Source organism: Panthera tigris, chromosome E1, assembly GCF_018350195.1.
Source record: "Panthera tigris isolate Pti1 chromosome E1, P.tigris_Pti1_mat1.1, whole genome shotgun sequence".
In the NCBI taxonomy this organism is placed as follows: domain Eukaryota; kingdom Metazoa; phylum Chordata; class Mammalia; order Carnivora; family Felidae; genus Panthera; species Panthera tigris.
In genome coordinates this window covers 26920298-26940350 of record NC_056673.1, presented here as the reverse complement: position 1 = coordinate 26940350, position 20053 = coordinate 26920298, and the positions used below count along the sequence as shown (strand labels likewise).

General features: G+C 35.2%; 1 protein-coding gene across 2 annotated transcripts in view; it reads left to right on the top strand.

Moving 5' to 3' along the window:
• VMP1 (vacuole membrane protein 1) overlaps positions 1 to 20053 on the top strand; it is a 127296-nt gene that overhangs the window by 85900 nt on the left and 21343 nt on the right. For both annotated transcript variants that reach the window (XM_007086742.3, XM_042965520.1), the window contains exons 8-9: positions 11884 to 11964; positions 16537 to 16653. In XM_007086742.3, the coding sequence (XP_007086804.1) occupies positions 11884 to 11964; positions 16537 to 16653 (198 nt within the window). The remainder of the gene's footprint in view (positions 1 to 11883; positions 11965 to 16536; positions 16654 to 20053) is intronic.

Sequence of the window (20053 nt, the reverse complement as noted above, 5' to 3'; positions counted from 1 at the left end):
TCCTGAAACCTTACTTCTTCCGTCTCTTCTTTCCTCCTAGACTACTCATGAGATATTTTATGTGTAATAGATTATTTGTGAGTTTTAAGATTTGTGATCATAGTGAGATAACCATTACAGGTGTAAATAAATAAAGAATTTCCTTTTATTTTCTAGAAACAAGAATATGTTGATTAAGAATTAGCATTCAGGGGGCACCTGAGTGACTCATTCAGTTAAGCATCTGACTGGCTCAGGTCACGATCTCATGATTCGTGAATTCGAGCCCTACATCGGGCTCTCTGCTATCAGAGCAGAGCCTGCTCAGATTCTCTGTTCCCCTCTGTCTCTGCCCCTCCCCTGCTTGTTGTCTCTCTCTTAAATAAATAAAAACGTAAATAAAAAAAAAAAAGAATTAGTATTCAGGAGTAATCTTTTTTTTTTTTTTTTAAGATTTTATTTTTGAGGTGCCCTCGTGGCCTAGTCGGTTAAACATCCGACTCTTGATTTCAGCTCAGGACATGATGTCATGGCTTATGAGTTCGAGTCCCATATCCCTGCTTGCGATTCTCTCTCTCTCTCTCTCTCTCTCTCTCTCTCTCTCTCTCTCTCTCTCCCTCTCCCCCCTTCCCCTGTTCTCTCTCTCTCTCTCTCTCTCTCTCTCTCTCAAAATAAAATAAACTTTAAAAATATATAAATACATAAACTTTAAAAAATATATATTTTATTTTTAAGTAATCTCTGCACTCAGCATGGTGCTTAAACTCACAACCACAAGATCAAGAGTCATGTGCTCTACTGATTCAGCCAGCCAGGTGCTTCCAGGAGTAGTAATCTTATCCATTTCTACCCTCTTATGAGGGGAGGATTTGGCAAACTAATTAGTGGCAGGTTTGATAAATTTTCAATTCTTAATGCATTTCCTTCCTTCCCTTCTTCCTGCTTTACAGCCCTCTTCCTTCCTTAATATTAACATGTTGCTTTTCTCTTTTTGAAATTAAAAACAAGACAAAAACCTCTTATCCCCTTAGTTGTGAGATTGCACTATAACTGAGCTCATCATATTGTCCAGCTAAGAATTTTGACGAAATATTTTATTTCATTGGCTCTTGGGGTTTCTTTTTTTAATCTTTTGACAGTTACTAAGTAATATAACTTGTCTATAATTTTTCCCATAATCAGTTTTATCTCTTATTTATCATGGTAATAGATACTATTATTACCATTTTATAGAAAAGATGAAGAAACTGTGGCTCAGAGAACTTTAAAGACCATGTAATCAGTGTTATATCATTTTGATGTCACAGGAAGTCTGTAGAATTGGTGTTTGTATTATTTCTCTAAGTACTTTTTTCATCTTTTTTTTCTGTTCTCGCTTACATTGTAGGTTTCCTGAGTCATTCATCATCTCTTTTTGCTTTTTCTGCCAATTACTATTCCCCTCCCATATACACACACTAAATTTTCACAATATGCAATCTAATAAAAGTGCCCTGAGGAATAGAAATATATGATTATGGGGGGGCACCTGGGTGGCCCAGTCACTTAAGCCATTCATGGATTTCGAGTGGCTCAAGTCATGAACTTGCAGTCTGTGAGTTCAAGATCTACATCAGGCTCTGTGCTGACGGTGGGGAGTCTGCTTGGGATTCTCTCTCCCCTCTCTAACCCCTCCTCTGTTCTCTCACTCTCTCAAAATAAACTTTTTAAAAAAAATGTTTATTTTTGAGAGAGAGAGAGAGCATGGTGGAGGGGCAGAGAGAGAGGGGCACAGAGGATCCCAACTGGGCCCTGTGCTGACAGAGATCCCAATGCGGTGCTCGAACCCACAAAGTGTGAGATCATGACCTGAGCCAAAGTCAGACACTTAACTGACTGAGCCACCCAGGTGCCCCACTGAATTCTTTTTTTAAAAACTGGGATATAATTGACATGTAAAATTGTTTTAGTCTTAGATGTACGACATAATGTTTTGATATACATATATATTGAGAAATGATTATCACAATAAGTTTAGTTAACATCCATCACCACACAGTTACAATTTTTTTCCTTGTGATGAGAACTTTCAAGATCTACTCTCTTAGCAACTTTCAAACACACAATACAGTATTGTTAACTGTTACTGTGCAATATACATTACATCCCCAGAACTTATTTATTTTATAAGTGGAAGCTGCTATCTTTTTACCATCCTTGCCTTCCCCCTGTCCTCCACCACCATCCCCCACACCCCACCTCTAGCAATCACTGATTTTTTTTCTCTGTATCAATAACTTTGTGGTTTTTAAAATATTCCACATGTAAATAAGATTATACAGTATTTGTCTTTCTGCCTTATTTTGCTTAACACAACACCCTCAAGGTCCATGTTGTTGCACATGGGAGGATTTCCTTTTTTAATGGCTGAATATTTCAGGGTGTGTGTGGTGTGTGTCCTACATTTTCTTTGCTTTGTTTTGTTTATTTATTTTGAGAGAGAGAAACTACAAGCAGGGGAGGGTCAGAGAGAAAGGTGAGAGAGGATCCCAAGCAGGCTCTGCGCTGTTAAGTGCAGAGCCCCACAGGGGCCTCAAAGCCACAAACCGAACTGCAAGATCATACATGACCCGAGCCGAAGTTGAGAGTCAGATGCCCAACTGACTGATCCACCCAGGTGCCCCCCCCCACATTTTCCTTATTAATACATCAGTGGACACTTAGGTTGTTTCCATGTCTTAGCTGTTGTAAATAATTCTTCAATAAACCTGGGAGATACATAAATCTTTTCACAATACTGATTGTTTCCTTTGGATCAGTACCTAGAAGTGGAATTGCTGGATCATGTAGTTGTTCTATTTTTAATTTTTGAGGAACCTCCATGCTGGCTATACAAATTTACATTCCCCCAAACAATGCACGCGCACTCCCTTTGCACCATCTCTTGTCTTGATAATAGGCTTTCCAGAGTGCCTGGTTGACTCAGTGCGTAGAACATGCAACTCTTGATCTCAAGGACATGACATGAGTTTGAGCCCCATGTTTGGCGTGGAGCCTACTTAAAAAAAAAAAAGGAAAGAAAAAAAATATATATATACTTCTAACATTTGTGGGTTGATATCTCATTGGGGTTTTGATTTGCATTTTTCTGATAATTAGTGATGCTGACTATCTTTTCGTGTACCTGTTGGCCATCAGTAGGTCATCTTTGGAAAATATCTGAAGCAGGGTCCAGGTTCTGAGCTATCAGCACAGAGTTCGATGCAGGGCTCAAACCCACGAACTGTGAGATCATGACCTGAGCTGAAGTCGGACGCTTAACCTCCTGAGCCACCCAGGTGCCCCTCTGCCCATTTTTTAATCAGATTTTTTTTCTCTTAAGTTGTAGGAATTCCTTATATATTTTGTCTATTAATCCCTTATCAGATGTAGGATTCATGAATATTTTCTCCCACTGAGTAGGTTACCTTTTCATTTTCATTTGATGGTTTCCTTTGCTATATGGAAGCTGTTAAGTTTGATAGAATCCCTTATTTTTGCTTTTGTTGCCTTTGCTATGGTGTCCTATTCAAAAAAATTGCTAGGACCAATGTCAAGGAGTTTACCTCCCTATGTTTTCCTCTAGGTATTTATAGTTTTGGATCCTTTATTCAGGTCTTTAATCCATTTTTAATTGATTTTTGTGTATGGTATAAGATAGGGTCCAGTTTCATTCTTTTACATGTGGCTGTCCAGTGTTCCCAACACTGTTTATTGAAGAGACTGTCCTTTCCCCATTGTATAATTTTGGCCCCGTTGTCTTAAATTATTTGACTTGACTATGTAGGTGTGGGTTTCTTTCTAGATTCTCTGTTCTTTTCCATTGATCTATGTGTCTCTTTATAAGTTACTTCCATACTTCTTTGATTATTGTAGCTTTGTAATGTTATTTGGAATCAAGAAGCATGATGCCTCCGGCTTTGTTCATCTTTGTCATGATTGTTTTAGCTACTCAGGTCTTGTGGTTCCATACAAATTTTGGGATTATTCTATTTCTGTGAGAACTGCCATTGGAGTTTTAAAAGGGAGTACATTGAATCTGTAGATTGCTTTGGATGTGTGGACATTTTAACAATATTAATTCTTCCAATCTTGAGCACAGAATATCTCTCCATTTGTTTGTGTCTTTAATTTCTTTCATCAGTGTGTCATAGTGCAGACAGGATTGTTTTCTTAATTTCTCTTTCTGATTCTTCATTATTAATGTATAGAAATGCAACTGATTTGGGGAGTGCCTGACTGGCTCAGTTGAAAGAGCATGTGACAATTGGTCTTGGGGTCCCAATCACCACCTTGAGTGCAGAGATTACTAAAAATAAATAGTTAAAAAAAAAAAAAAAGAAATGCAACTGATTTTTGTATATTGAATTTGTATCCTGCAACTTTACTCAATTCATTTATTCTAACAGTTATTTGATGAAGTCTTTAGGATTTTCTATATATAGTATGCCTTTTGTTTCTTTTTCTTGCTTCATTGCTCTGGCTAGGACTCCCAAGACTATATTGAATAAAACTGTTAAGGGTGGGCATCCTTGTCTTGTTCCAGATCTTAGAAGAAAAGCGTTCCGTTTTTCACCATTGAGTATGATATTAGCTGTAGGGCTTGTCGTATGTGGTGTTCATTATGTTGAAGTACATACATTTCTATACCCACATTTTGAGCAAACGTTTATATCATGAATGGATGTTGGATTTTGTCAAATGTTTTTCCTGCATCTATTGAAATGGTCATATATTTTTACCCTTCATTTTGTTCATGTGGTGTATTTCAGTGATTGGTGTGTATGTTGAATCATCCTTGCGTCCCTGAAATAAATTTCGTGTATTAAGGAATTCAGTTTGCTAAAATGTTTTGAGAATTTTTCATCTGTGTTCATCAGGGATACTGGCCTATAATTTTCTTTGCTTGTAGTGACCTTGTCTGGTTTTGTTACTGGGATAATACTGTCCTTGTAAAATGAGTTTGGAAGTGTTCTTTCCTCTTCTATTTTTTTGGAAAAGTTTGAGACAGATTGGCATTAGTTCTTCTTTAAATGTTTGGTAGAATTTACCAGTGAAGCCATCTGGTCCTGACTTTTGCTTTTGGGGAGGTTTTTGATTACTAATTCAATCTCCTTACTAGTAATTGGTCTGTTTGGATTTTTTATTTCTTCATGATTCAGTCTTGGTAGGTTGTAGATTTCTAAGAATTTTTCCATTTCTTCTAGGTTGTCCAGTTTTTCAGGTATTATTTCTTTTTTTTTTTTTTTTCTTTTTTCTTAGTGAATCTGGCTAAAGGTTTGTTAACTGTTATGTTTATTTTTTCAAAAAATCAGCCTGGTTCCATTGATCTTTTCTATTGTCTTTTTAGTCTCTATTTTATTTATTTCCACTATGATCTTTGTTATTTCCCTCCTTCTATTATCTTTGGGCTTGGGGCGCCTGGGTGGCTTGGTCGGTTAAGCGTCCGACTTCGGCTCAGGTCATGATCTCACGGTCCATGGGTTCGAGCCCTGCGTCGGGCTCTGTGCTGACAGCTCAGAGCCTGGAGCCTGTTTCAGATTCTGTGTCTCCCTCTCTCTCTGCCCCTCCCCTGTTCATGCTCTGTCTCTCTCTGACTCAAAAATAAATAAACATTAAAAAAAAAAAATTTAACTTTGGGCTTAACTTGTTCTTTCTGTTCTAGTTCCTTGAGGTATAAAGCTAGGTTGTTTAAGATCTTTCTTGTTTCTTAATGTAGTCATTTATCATTGTGAATTTCCCTCTTAGAACAGCTTTTGCTGTATCCCTTAAGTTGTTATGCTGTGTTTCCACTTTCATTTGTCTCAGGTTTTGGTTTTTTTTTATTTCACTTTTGAGTTCTCTTTTGACCCATTTGTTCAATAGCATGCATGTATTTGTGAATTTCCCGTTTTTTTCTTTTAATTGATTCCTAGTTTTATACTATTGTCAGAAAAGATCTTTATACAATTTCAGGATTTTTAGTTATTAATATTTGTCTTGTGTTTTAATATAGAATCTGTCCTGGACAATGCTCCATGTGTTCTTGAAAAGAATGTATATTCTGCTTTTGGATAGAGTGTTTTGTAAATGTGTATTAAGTCTGGCTGGTTTTACATTATATAGTTTAAGTCTAGTGTTTCCTTACTGATTTTGTCTAGAAGATCTATCCGTTGATGAAAGTAAGGTTTTGAAGTCTCCTACTATTATTATATTGATGTCTATTTCTTCCTTTAGATCTGTTAATATTGCTTTATATATTTAGGTGCTCTTATGTTGGTGAATAAATATTTGCAAATGTTACATTCTCTTGTTGGAGTGACACGTTTATCATTATATAATGGCCTTCTTTGTCTCTTATTACAGTCTTTGTCTTAAAGTCTGTTTTGTCTGATAAAAGTATAGCTACTCATGCTTTCTTTTGGTTTTTATTTGTGTGGAATATCCTTTTCTATCCTTTCACTTTCAGTCTATGTCCGTAAAGCTGAAGTGAGTCTCTTGTAGGCAGCATATAGATGGGTGTTGTTTTTTAATCCATCCAACCAGTCTATGCCTTTTAATTGGAGAATTTAATCCATTGACATTTAAAGTTATCATTGATAAATTTATTGCCATTTTAAAATTGTTTTCTGGCTGTTTTATAATTCCTTTGTGCCTTTCTTCTTTTACTCTCCTTTGTGATTTCATGATTTTCTGTAATAAGATGCTTATATTCTTTTCTCACTGTTTTTTTTTTGTGTATCTCCTATAGATTTTTGCTTTGTGGTTATCATGAGGCTTACATAAAACATCTTATAACAGTTTATCTCAAGTTGATAACACCTTAAGCTCAAACACATTTTATTTTATTTTATTTTATTTTATTTTATTTTATTTTATTTTATTTTATTTTATTTTATTTTATTTTATTAAGACAAGCGAGGTGGTGCGGGGAGGGCAAAGAGAGAGGGAGAAAGAATCCCAGGCTTCACTCTGTCAGTACAGAGCCCAGTGCAGAGCTTGAACTCTCAAAACATAAGATCATGACCTGAGCCGAAATCAAGAGTTGGATACTTAACCTACTGAACCATGCAAGCACCCCTTAAACACACTTTAAAGCTCTACATTTGGGATGTCTGGCTGACTCAGGTGGTAAAGCATGGGACTCTTAAATTTGGGGTCATGAGTTTGAGCCCCACATGGAGTGTAAAGATTATTTAAATTAGAAAAAAAAAACTTTTAGGAGCACTTGGGTGGTTCAGTCAGTTAAGCATCTGACTTTGGCTCAGGTCATGATCTCACGGTTCGTAAGTTCAAGCCTTGCGTCGGGCTCTGTACTGACACCTCGGAGCCTGGAGCCTGCTTTGGATTCTGTGTCTCCTTCTCTCTCTGGCCCTCCCCCTCCCCCTCTCAAAAATAATAAACTTTTTTTTTTAACTTCTAAATCTCTTAAGTTGTTTTCAAAATAAATATTCTTTGCTTTTATGAATGTCTTTATGTAATGTATTCAGTTTCTACTATTATAGAATTTTACCCTAATATTCAATTTAAATAGAAATTCCAGTGATCATCTCTGATGTAATGTAAAAGCTATAAATTTGATATTAAAACATTTCATTTTCAATAGTAGTTGCACAAGTCTGTTCTGATCACTGTTTTGATAAATGTACTACTATTGCAATCACTTCATTTCATCAAGTTAATATCCCTACTTTTGCTTATAATTCTAGAGTTTATTTCATTAGTCTTCATCTCATAAGCATGTTTGAGTCCATTATAATTCAAAAACAATAGATGATCTATGACTCTTTAAAACAGACCTTTTAAAGTAAACTTACTTAAATATGCAGTGTTAAGACATAGTAGTTACATTATTAATATTGTTGATTAAGATAATAGTAAGATAAAATATTTTGTTCACTTGAATTTAATGAATTAATCTACATTTTTATGTGAAAATAACCCATAGGGAGCCCTGATAAAGGGTAGAAAATTGCAATTAGGGCATGTTTTAGTCTGAAAGATTTAAAGATTATGAGTTATGTTTCATTGCAGTTTCTATGAAGATGAGAATTAATTGTATACTTTAATTATGGTATTATGTTTAGTATTATTTCATTGTAAAAAATATTTAATTACATGGTTATTAGGATCTTAAATTTTTATTTATTTATTTTATTTATTTATTTACTTTTATTTATTTGTTTTGAGGGAGAGACAGAGTATAAGAAGTGTAGAGGCAGAGAGAAAGAGAGAGAGAGAGAGAAGGAGAGAGAGAGAGAGAGAGAGAGAGAGAGAGAGAGAGAGAGAGAAAATCCCCAGCATGCTCCTCACTGTTAACACAGAGCTAGACACTGGGCTCGAACTCAAAACTGTAAGATCATGACCTGAGCTGAAATCCAGAGTCGATACTTAACCTACTGAGTCATCCAGGTGCCCCTAAAATGTCATTTTAGATGGTGAAAGAACTTCACAAATTCAGTGTATTTTAAATTGCCCTTACATACAAGGAATTATTATTGAAACAGTTGTTCTGTGGTTTTTAATTTTATCTGTGGAGCCACTTCAATACCATCCCAAGGTCAGCCAAAGTTTTAACATAGAATGGATTAAGAAGGCAGATAATTTATAAAATTTTTCACCATTTACCATCTCAAACTAACATAAGCTATTAAGCAAATATTAATTATCTTCATAGTACTGCATTTGTTTAACAGGTTTAGGTATTTTTTGTTGCTTTTAAAGAGATCTTGAAATTTCATGTGATCACTTATGAAAATTGAAATAGGTGGACTGTTGCCATTTGAAGATAAATGTTATTTCATGTATTTTAAATCCATCTGGTATCTTTAGATTCAAAGATTAGCATTTTGCAAGCTAATTATAACTAGCCATATAGTTTCTCTTCTCCCTTAATCACAAATTTTTCTTAGGAAAAAGAAAGGTGAAGTAAAAGTCATGCAGGAATATTCATACTTGAAGGCTTTATCTGTTTTTTCTTTATTAATCCTTAAAGTCTCCGTGATAAGGATTTATTATAACACTGCTTCATTTGTTTTATTGTAGTTATTGGAGAAATGTTTCTAATGTCTCTTGTTCTTCATTTCAGCAGCATGGTTAGTTAAATACACAATCACAGTTGTTGAGAGTGGGAAAGATAATTTTACTTTCTTATATTGTGTTTATTTTTTTTAAAGTAGAAAGAGATACATGATTACAAATTGCAAATGCATGCTGCTTATTTAGGTAGAACTAGAGAATAAAACGTTCCTCTCAGGCATTTAAATTGTGAAATAGGTAAACTTTATGAAATGTGAATCCAGAGAAATGAAACTATTAAAAGGAATTTGTTTTTAGTTGTACACATTTATTTTTAATAAAGAATGACAATTGAGGAAGTAATCAAATTGTACTTGCTACATTGTTCCCACAGATACACCAAAACCATTAAAATGAGATACTAATTTCTTTTGATATTTAACTTGAATATTGACTACCTACCATATTAAATTGTTAAGCTTTTTGTTTAAAATATTGATTTTAAAATTATTGATGTCCTTTTGTGGCTATTTTATTTTATTTTATTTGCCAGCCTGAAAAGAATAGCAGATTATGCTTGAAATGATTCATTTAAACTTTAGTAAAAGAGTTTTTTTGGCTGGTGTTGAGGATGTGTGTGTGTAAGTTGAATTTATTGTCAAATAATATAGTTCTATTTTAACAACAAGCAGAAATATAAATAGACATATTCATAGACAGTGTTACTTTAAAATCAACATGATAAGAAAGAACTGTCAACTATGCAAATAATTTAAAAGTATTTGAGTCGCTTTAAAAAAAAAAAGAAATTTTAAAATATAAAGCAACAGGGATGCCTGGCTGGCTCAGTCAGAAAGTGTGCAACTCGATCTCAGGGCATGGGTTTGAGCCCTACATTTGGTGTAGAGATTACTTAAATAAATAAAACTGAAAATAAAATAAAATACAGAGCATCAAAGTACAATTACATTTAACATGTAGAACATTTTAGACCATGAAAGAATGATGTTTTCAATAAAATTATGTCAATAAAGCCTTTAGAGCCATATCAGTAAGTTGTAAATATATGGCTTTAAGCAAAATAAGTTTAAAATAAAAACAACAAAATGTAGTTGTGTTTATGAAATCTAAACATGAGTTACTACCATAAAATATTTTAGGGGCGCCTGGGTGGCTCAGTCTGTTAAGCGTCCGACTTCAGCCAGGTCACGATCTCGCGGTCCGTGAGTTCGAGCCCCGCGTCGGGCTCTGGGCTGATGGCTCGGAGCCTGGAGCCTGTTTCCGATTCTGTGTCTCCCTCTCTCTCTGCCCCTCCCCCGTTCATGCTCTGTCTCTCTCTGTCCCAAAAATAAATTAAAAACGTTGAAAAAAAAATAAATAAAATAAAATAAAATAAAATAAAATAAAATATTTTAGATTCGGTACAGACACTAGTACAATGCTTCCCTGAGGTTTTTTTTTGTTTGTTTTTGTTTTGTTTGTTTGTTTTTCACTACACTGGCAAGGAAAAACATCAAGAAAATACTCCCTCAAGCTGCATATTCTGCTACTGTTGGCTTCTTATAATGAAAACAAGTGTGTAAACTTCATATTAGTTGAATTTAAATAAACGTTTATAGATTGTTTAGTATAAAAATGTAATTTTAATTCCGAGAATATTGTGAAAGTCCTGGAAAATAAATTACAGGAACTGAAAGTAGCATGGTCACTGTGTGTGTGTGTGTGTGTGTGTGTGTGTGTGTGTGAGCACATGCACGTGCGTGTGTGTGTGTTCAACACATAATGAGATTTATGAAATCCATTTCAGTAGACAACTTTCAGACTTTTTAACAAGTAAAACTTCCCATTAAAAAGGCACTTAATTTGTTTTCCTTGTAAGACATGCAAGCTGAAAATTAATTTAAGAAAACAAAAAGGTAAAGGGAAGTTTCTACTTGATTTATTTGGGTAAAGTAGCTCTTTCCCCTCAAATAAAAATTCTTACAGCACCCTGAAGGATAATTAATGATGGGCACCCAGGCATCTGAAAGAACAAGGAGTCTGTTTTCCTTTGTTTTTATCTAATTTCTGTTGAGTAAAGAGATTCTGCCCCAGAGGGATGAAATGACTCCTTACTTTCAGGATGTTTTTAAAAACAAAATTCCACAAACTTCTCTAGGCTTAATATTTTTTATTATTTTGTATATTAGGTGATCTACATAACATTTAATCTTTTTTTCTATTTTTATTTAAGATTTTATTTTTGTTAATCTCTGTATCCAACATGGGACTCAAATTTACAACCCCAAGATCAAGAATCACATGTAGTAGGGGTGCCTGGGTGGCTCAGTTGGTTGAGCATCCAACTTCAGCTCAGGTCATGATGTCACAGCTCGTGAGTTCAAGCCCTCCCTTGGGCTCCAACTTGAGCTGGAGCTTGCTTCAGATTCTGTGTCTCCTTCTCTCTCTGCCCCTCTCCTGCTCATGCCCTGTCTCTCTTTCTCTCAAAATAAATGAAAACATTAAATAAATAAATAAATAAATAAATAAATTTTTTTAAATGAATCACATGTGGTAGGTATTTCCAAAATAATGAGTTGGTTCATAGATAGTTTATAACATTTTCTTCATCCCTAGATAATCCGTAGATAATCTGAAAAATAAAGTAACAGTGTTTTGGCTTATTCTTGAAATGTGGTAAAAGTTTGTCTTTAAGGATGTAACTAATGTTCTATCAAGATTTTATTCATATTTTTTAATGCAGCCTATGATTTTTTTTAATCATTCATCAAAAGCAATGATTAAGTGAATCAGGTTGTGTGGCATTTAATATTATAAATTCTACAAAGATCCATCTTTTCTTCTTCCCTGTACATTTCATTAATGTTTTGATATCCTCCTTTTATACAGGACTTTGCTTCCCGGGCTAAACTGGCAGTTCAAAACCTAGTACAGAAGGTTGGATTTTTTGGAATTTTGGCCTGTGCTTCAGTAAGTGAATTGTATTAAAAGTGAGGAATTCCAATAAATGGTAGATTTATATATTGATCCAGTTTGTTTTTAAAGATAACACACTTAACAAAAAATAAGGTAACATACTTGAGTGAACAAAAATGCTATCACTTTTAATGGGTATATAAATTTATTAATCATTCATCTTGCTCATCAAATGAGCTGTTTCTATTGGATGGATTCGTATCTAGTTTATTGACTTTCAAGCATTTCATCTTGCCATGATGACTTCAGACCTAAATGGCTTGGTTCAGTAAGAATAAAAGAGATAAAATTCATCCTTTGCATGAAGAATTTATAAAATGAAGTGCATTTAACCAAGTAACAATGACTTCATTCTTTCCAGAGTTATAGATAGGTAGTCTTTTTCCAAAGTTTCAAGCATTAGTTATAAGGAAGAAGTCATGTGAAACCTGTCTTAAGGGGCATTTACACCAAGTTAGGTAATTGAAACCTCTGGGGCAAAGTTAAGGGCATTTTTGGCTACAGTGAACTAAGAAGCCACTTATGTCAAAAACTTAATTTCTTAAATTGCAGATTTGGGAAATCGACATTCCTTGATGAGTTGGTGTTTATCCTGGTCCTTTTCTAATATGATAGAAATAGTTATATTTGAAATGGAGCATTTTGATCAAAGCTTTCTTTGGTAGCCCATACACAATTTTTGGTAGTTCAGTGGTGGATTTGGCTGGATTAACTAGGTGTACCTAGTTGATACAATAAAAACTGCAGCTATAAATATAATTCACAAAATTATTATCTACTGACACACAGCTGCTTTGTCCATTATGTTCTAGAATATGAATATATCTTTGAGTACTCTCTGCCCCTCCCCTGCCTTAGCAAAAGCAAATGCCCAAAAAAAGAGGACTTTCGGTGCCAAAATTTCTAATGTAATGTCAACATTCTAGAGATACTGTGAGATACACATATGCCTCAATTACTATCCTTTGACCCAGCAATACTAGAAATTTTCATAATCTAAGTTTTCATTTCAGTGTATGAGCTCTTTATCATAATTTGATCTCTCAAGTATTTGAGCAGTTTATAAGTATACTATAGTGTGATATTGTAGAAAGAAAATTGGCTTTGGCATTCCTAAGCCAGTCTTGTCTCTTATTAGCTATGTAACCTAATCAAGTTACTCTCTTTGAGCCCTAGATTTCTAATTTTTTTTTAATGGACAATAAGTCACTCATCATTGTAAAGGCTGACTGAGGATTCAAGAAACTATATGTAAGGGGTGCCTGGGTGGCTCCGTCAGTTGAACATCTGACTCAGCTCAGGTCATGATCTCCTAGCTCATGAGTTAGAGCCCGCTTCAGATTCTGTGTCTATCTCTTTCTGCTCCTCCCCTGCTCTCTCTCTCTCTCTCAAAAATAAATAAACATTAAAAAATTAAAATATGTATGTGTGTGTGTGTGTGTGTGTGTGTGAACTAACACAGTGCTTAGAACATAAATGTTCAACCATTTTTTACCATTATTCCTCAGCTTTGATTTAGTCACTGAGTGTTGGGAATAAAGAGATGAAAGATATATTTCCTTTCCTCGAGGATCCTGAAGTCTAGTGAGGGAGACCATTGAAATACAAGGATAAGTAGAAAGTGCTGTGGAAGTCAGCAGACTGGGATTAAACTGAGAGGCCTAATGGATAATAATGTCCTTACTTTAGAGGCTAAGAAAACAAGCCTGGGAACCACATTGCCTGGGTTGAAATTCTGCTCTGCTGCTGAAATCCTGCTTTCCCAAACAAACTGTCAAATCTGTCTCATTTTCCTGTAAAATGAGCATAAGCATATCATATAGCATTGTTTTGGGGATTAAGTTGAGTTGGTGATGCAGAAACTTTAGAAAAGTATCCTAAAAATCAGAACATTCAATAAAAACTAGCTTTCATTGTTCCTAGGGAAAACATGAGTACCTTCAATTTATTAAAATAAAAAATGGTATTTATTCTTTGGCACTCATCTATCTCTGTGACCTCACTGTTGCCAATCCATTTTCCATACTAGTCAGTCTTCTTTATATTTGACTAGGAATAGTCAGTATTGAACAGAAATTGATAGATCAGTTTGGCCTTCCCGGAACTTTTTTCCAGAAAATTGATATTTCTGTTAAAGTATTAAAAGTATATACTTTATTTAAGGTAAAAAGAAGTTTTTAGTTATTTTGTTGTTAATGTTTGAACTAACAAACTCCTACTTGAGGGAAAATTTCAAAGCTACTTAGTAGCTCTTTTTTTTTTTTTTTTTTTTTTTTTAAGTTTTCTTTATTTATTTTGAGAGAGAGAAAGAGAACATGTGCAGGAGGGGCAGAGAGAGAAGGAGAGAGAAAGAATCCCAAGCAGGGTTGGCACCGTCAGCACAGAGCCCAGTGTGGGGCTCGAACCCACAAAATGTGAGATCAGGACCTGAGCCAAATTTAAGAGTCAGATGCTTAACCAACTAAGCCACCCAGGCACCCCATTAGTAGCTTTTGTAATCTCAGTCTTCCTTTCTGTATTTAGTGAGATGGTGAAAAAAAGAAGGGGTGCAGGGGCGCCTGGGTGGCTCAGTCGGTTAAGTGGCCGACTTCGGCTCAGGTCATGATCTCACGGTCCGTGAGTTCGAGCCCCGCATCGGGCTCTGTGCTGACAGCTCAGAGCCTGGAGCCCGTTTCAGATTCTGTGTCTCCCTCTCTCTCTGACCCTCCCCTGCTCATGCTCTGTCTCTCTCTGTCTCAAAAATAAATGTTTAAAAAAAAAAAAAGGGGGGTGCCTAGTGGCTCAGTTGATCTGACTCCTGGTTTGGGCTCAGGTCATGATCTCACATTTCACAAGTTCCAGCTTTACATTGGGCTCCTTGCTGACAGGGAAAAGCCTGCTTGGGATTCTCTCTGCCCCTCCCCTGCGCGCTCGCTCTCTCTCTCTCTCTCTCTCTCTGTCTCAAAGTAAACTTAAAAAAAGAATAAATAAGGGCGCCTGGGTGGCTTGGTCGGTTAAGCGTCTGACTTCAGCTCAGGTCATGATCTCACGGTCCGTGAGTTCGAGCCCCGCGTCGGGCTCTGTGCTGACAGCTCAGAGCCTGGAGCCTGTTTCAGATTCTGTGTCTCCCTCTCTCTCTGCTCCTCCCCTGTTCATGCTCTGTCTCTCTCTGTCTCAAAAATAAATAAACGTTAAAAAAATTAAAAAAAAAAAAAAAAGAATAAATAACATGCACATGCAACAATAAACTCATTAATTATGCTCAGACTGTATCCGGCATACACTGAGGTGTTTAACATGTTTAACAAATTCTAATTTTTAATCTATTCTGATTTACATATCTTATATTTCTATTTCAACTTGAGATAGAGCCTGATAATAAAGGAAAACAATTAAAATTATAATCCATGGAGTTATGAGGGTCACGTGAGAAAATATAAGAAATGATAGATGTAAAGCTGTGCAAATGATATTATTATATGATTGTAAGACATGAAATTGCATTAGACATTTGAATTTGGATGAGAAAAACAAAAGTTATTAAATCCAAGTGTTATGAACAAAAGAATATTTGAATTCTAATTTAGTCATGACATTGTTTTTAAAAAGAACATATGTGACAAATATCTTTTAAACAACTAGTCTTTTCTTTGAAAGTTCAGAAATGAAATTATATAAATTAATTGACTTGTGAATGGTTCTGCCAACTGCCACAAGGACAGAGTGCTTCTATGGGAGAAAAATGGATGAAGTGCTCAAAAACAGCTTGTGGTTTCCTTGCATTTTTACATGAAATTGTCTTTCAGCATTCTTGAAATGTGGGAATGTTTGGAAAAGGTATTTGTTGTGAATCACTTCTTTGTCTCGGACTGAGTATTCAAAACATCTGAATCTATGCGCTCGTATTTCCACACTTGATTTTCTGCCTAAAATATATTACACAGCCTCACAGCCTTGTACTGTCATACAAATTATGAGATTTGTCTGTGCAAAATACAAATTACAAGGTTTTTTTTTTATGTTGAGGAATAAAAGCGCATCTGCCTATAAATATATTTGTGAATTTCATAAGGATATTTGCTATATAGATATGAATGATTTCTAGATGATATTCTTATTTCAGGCTGAAGATTTTACAACCCCAGTATTACTGAAATAATCTCAGGACTTTTTCTTCGTTTATACCTCACCTTAGACACAGCTACCAAACGGTTAAGTATCTGCTGAATGGGATTAAATTCCTGTGGGTCCATTGGTTTTACCAATTCTAATGTGATAGAAAAAAGTATATTTATGGGGCATTAGCCATAAGTAATGTAAGCAAAAGGACAGTTGGGTTTGCTTTAACAGCAGCCTGAGATGAATATGAGACCGAATTTACAGAAACGTTAGAACACTTGCCTAACCTTCTGAACAGTCTAGTATTGATCAGGGAATCTACACCTCTCTTTGTAATGTAAGCAAGGCTTAAGCATAATTCCGCATACCTGTAGGTGGTAAAATTAAAACTGTTCCTTGGATTATATATGAAAGTCCCATTTTAATGTGTGTGTGTGTGTTTTGTTTGTTTGTTTGTTTTTTAAATAGATTCCAAATCCTCTATTTGACCTGGCTGGAATAACATGTGGACATTTTCTTGTACCTTTTTGGACTTTCTTTGGTGCAACTCTGATTGGAAAAGCAATAATTAAAATGCATATCCAGGTAATTATACCCTCTGATTTACTGTCTGATGATGGTGAGCCCTTTGAAATGCATTGAAACTTAATCCCTTTGCTCATTCCAGCGTGAATTGTTAATATTTTGGTTCTGCTTCTTTGGGTTGGTGTTTTCCTTAGGTATTTAACCGTGGAAAGTCATCTGGGGATTAGTGAATTTGGGGCAGGTTTTCCCTGTCCCTGTTGGAAAATTGTGCCCCTTTATAGACTTTTTCCTTGTTTTCTTTCTTTCCTTCTTTCTTCCTCCCTCCCTTCCTGTCTGTCTTTATTTCACTTCTTGCCTTGTGAAACTTTTCATCTAAGACTTTTAGCAAACAAAAATAGTGCTCTTATATAGGAAAATGCACATCATCATTTTCACATACATAACCAAAAATGTCATATTTTTACTGACTATTAGCTGAGAGAATATTGCCTTACACTAATTCCACTTTTCTTTCATACCCCCAAATAATACTTCCTCTCAGGGCACCAGTGTCCTTTACAGAAAACCAGCCAGATGTCAGTGTGGCAAAGAATGGGGAAGAAAGGAGTCTCTGAAGAGGCAAAGAGCTGTGGGTTGTGGTTAGAGAAGTGAGAATCAGCTATTGTTCGTAGCCAGTCTTAACAAAAGCTTCAGGACAGAGAGAGGTGTGTGTGTGTGTGTGTGTGTGTGTATGAATAGAAGAGAGAAAATGAGGGGAAATGAATATATGCTTCTCAAACCTTGACATGAATTGTTGCCTTTTAAAAGGGCAAATCTCACTAGAATAAAATAAAATTAACCTGAATAGAATGTCTTAATCAGTGAGGTTTACATCAAAGAGGCATTCACCAAAGGAAAGGCAAGAGCAGTGAGTAATATCTTTGCCCTGGTATAATTCCTTCAAAATTAAAAGCATATCTTTTAATTTTCTCCAATTTCTTCTTAACACCTCTCTACCTTCAGTTCTTAGAAGAGCAGAATGAGACAGGAAAACTTCAGCTACTTCTGTCTGCCCAGTTTCTAATATTAGATTTTGGCATTTGGGATGAGTTTATTGAGCCTGTCCTCTACTCTCCTGCCATGAAAATCACTCAAAATTCCAAGGACATTCCTCCTTCAAGGAATATATTTTCTCCCACTTACATTAAGTATATTGTTCAATGAAATGATTTTTTAATATGGGAATGCTAGTTACTTTGGTAAATATTACAATATCCTGTTAGATTTTTACAAATAATAAAATACCATGGTGAGTAGTAAATTATTTTGTAGTGTATCAGAAGATAAATTTTTCTTTGATCTTTTTAGTTATTTCTAGGGGAAGAAGGAAGCTATCATTTTGCTTTTTGAAAAGTATTAATTGTCCCTTGAAAGTATTAATGCCTGGGGCGCCTGGGTGGCTCAGTCGATTAGGCCTCTGACTTCGGCTCAGGTCATGATCTCATGGTTTGTGAGTTCGAGCCCCACGTCGGGCTCTGTACTGACAACTCAGAGCCTGGAGCCTGCTTTGGATTCTGTATCTCCCTCTCTCTCTGCCCCCCGCTGCTTGTGCTGTCTCTCTCTCTGTCTGTCAGAATAATAAACATTAAAAAAAATTTTAAAGAGAAAAGAAAGTATTAATGCCTAAGAAACAATAACATTATTTTAATTCCCTTTATGATAGCAACCTCTCTGGGAATCCATAAACTTTATGCGTCCAGCTTTGCATAGTAACTTTCTATAAATTAATAGTAAAATTTATTATGCCAAGAGTATTCTATAGTGATAGGGCATGCAACTTATCAGACTTCAAAACAGAATATGCAAATTAGTATATTTTTTAAACATTCTTAGATTTTATCAAGTTATGATAATGCTTAATTTTTTTTATATAGGCCTTCACACTTTATTTTTTTAATTATTATTTTTTTTTTAGTACTTCACACTTTAAAGCACTTAGTGTATGTGAGCTGATTTTATTATTATAATCATTGGATAGAGAAATTACTACTCCAATTTTGTAATTGTCACACTTAGAAGATTAATAAGTAGTAGTTGCCTAAGAATGTAAGTAACAGCTAGGATTTGAACCCAAGTCTTTTGGCTTCAAGTTCAGTGTTCTTTGCATTCTTCGGCATTGCCTTCTAAACTATAAATTACTTACATGATTAAGGAAATTGAATTGTGTAATGCCTGCTATTTATCAAGACCTGTGCCAGGCAGTTTGCACTGGTTATCTCAGAACAATCCTGTGAGGTAGTTATTATCCAAATTTCATAGGTAGGAGAACAGTGTTAGAGAAGATAAAATCCATGCCTAGGCTCTGGAATTCAAACCAAACTGTATAAATTTGAAGGTATTCCCTGTATGTGTGTAGAGGGAAAAAAAGTTCTATGTTTCTGAAAGCAGAGAATCTGAGTTTCTTCACTAAACAGACTATGGGATGTGTTTGCTGTGTTCCGTTGTATCACGGAGACACATACTTTCTAAAGGCATGTTACTTGGTGTACATCCAGATGTAGCTCAGGACAACAAACATTTCTCATTCTTGGGTAGACAATAGTAGTGCATAATATAAGCATTTTAGCTATTTCTGAAGTAACCAGGAGGAAACCCCACACACAGATTTTTCTGTAATCTAATAACAAATCCATCTTTTCTTCTGATTCTTCTTTTTCCTCAGCCTAAAGCAAAGAGCCAAAAATATTGTTATTTTTATTGATACCTTGCTATTTGTTAAACTTCCCTTAAAAATTTCAAATTACCCCACCTAATAATATTAGATTGGGATTTCCAAAGTCAATATACTTACACTCAATATTTCATATACCCTGTAATTTACTTACCATGTATGTTGTTTGTTGCCTCTTCACCTTTCTGACATGGACACATACATGGAAATGGAAGCTCCATGAAGGTAGAGAATTTTGTCTTTGGCCCACTGAGGTATTCTAGTGCCTGAAATATCATCTGACGTGTTGTAGACACTCAATAAATTTTTAATAAATGAATTTAAGACTCTTTTTTTCCATTGAAGGACGCTTCTTTTATAGATAGTTTCTTTGTTTGTCCTGGCACCATTAGTTCCCTACACCCTCTTTTTTTTTTTCTTTCCTACTCAACCCTTTCCCTTGACTATTCTGCACACATGGTTGAGTGGGCTGTCTGGTGGTCTGTGCCGTGTGTTTGTTTATTTGGTAGAATCCTCATTCAGACCTCCAGCCCGAATGACTCTGAGATGAGACATATGTTCTTAAATATCTGACACATTTATGTCTTGCCCAGCACTGTGAATTTTCAAGCTGTTACATATAAAAAGAAAGTCTTGTTTTGTTTTCAAGCAGTAAAATTATGCAATTATCTGGGCATTGGCTTATTTTCAATGTTAGGAAATGATGGTAAGGGAAAACTCATGGTGGTGAAATCACTGAGAGGCAAAAGC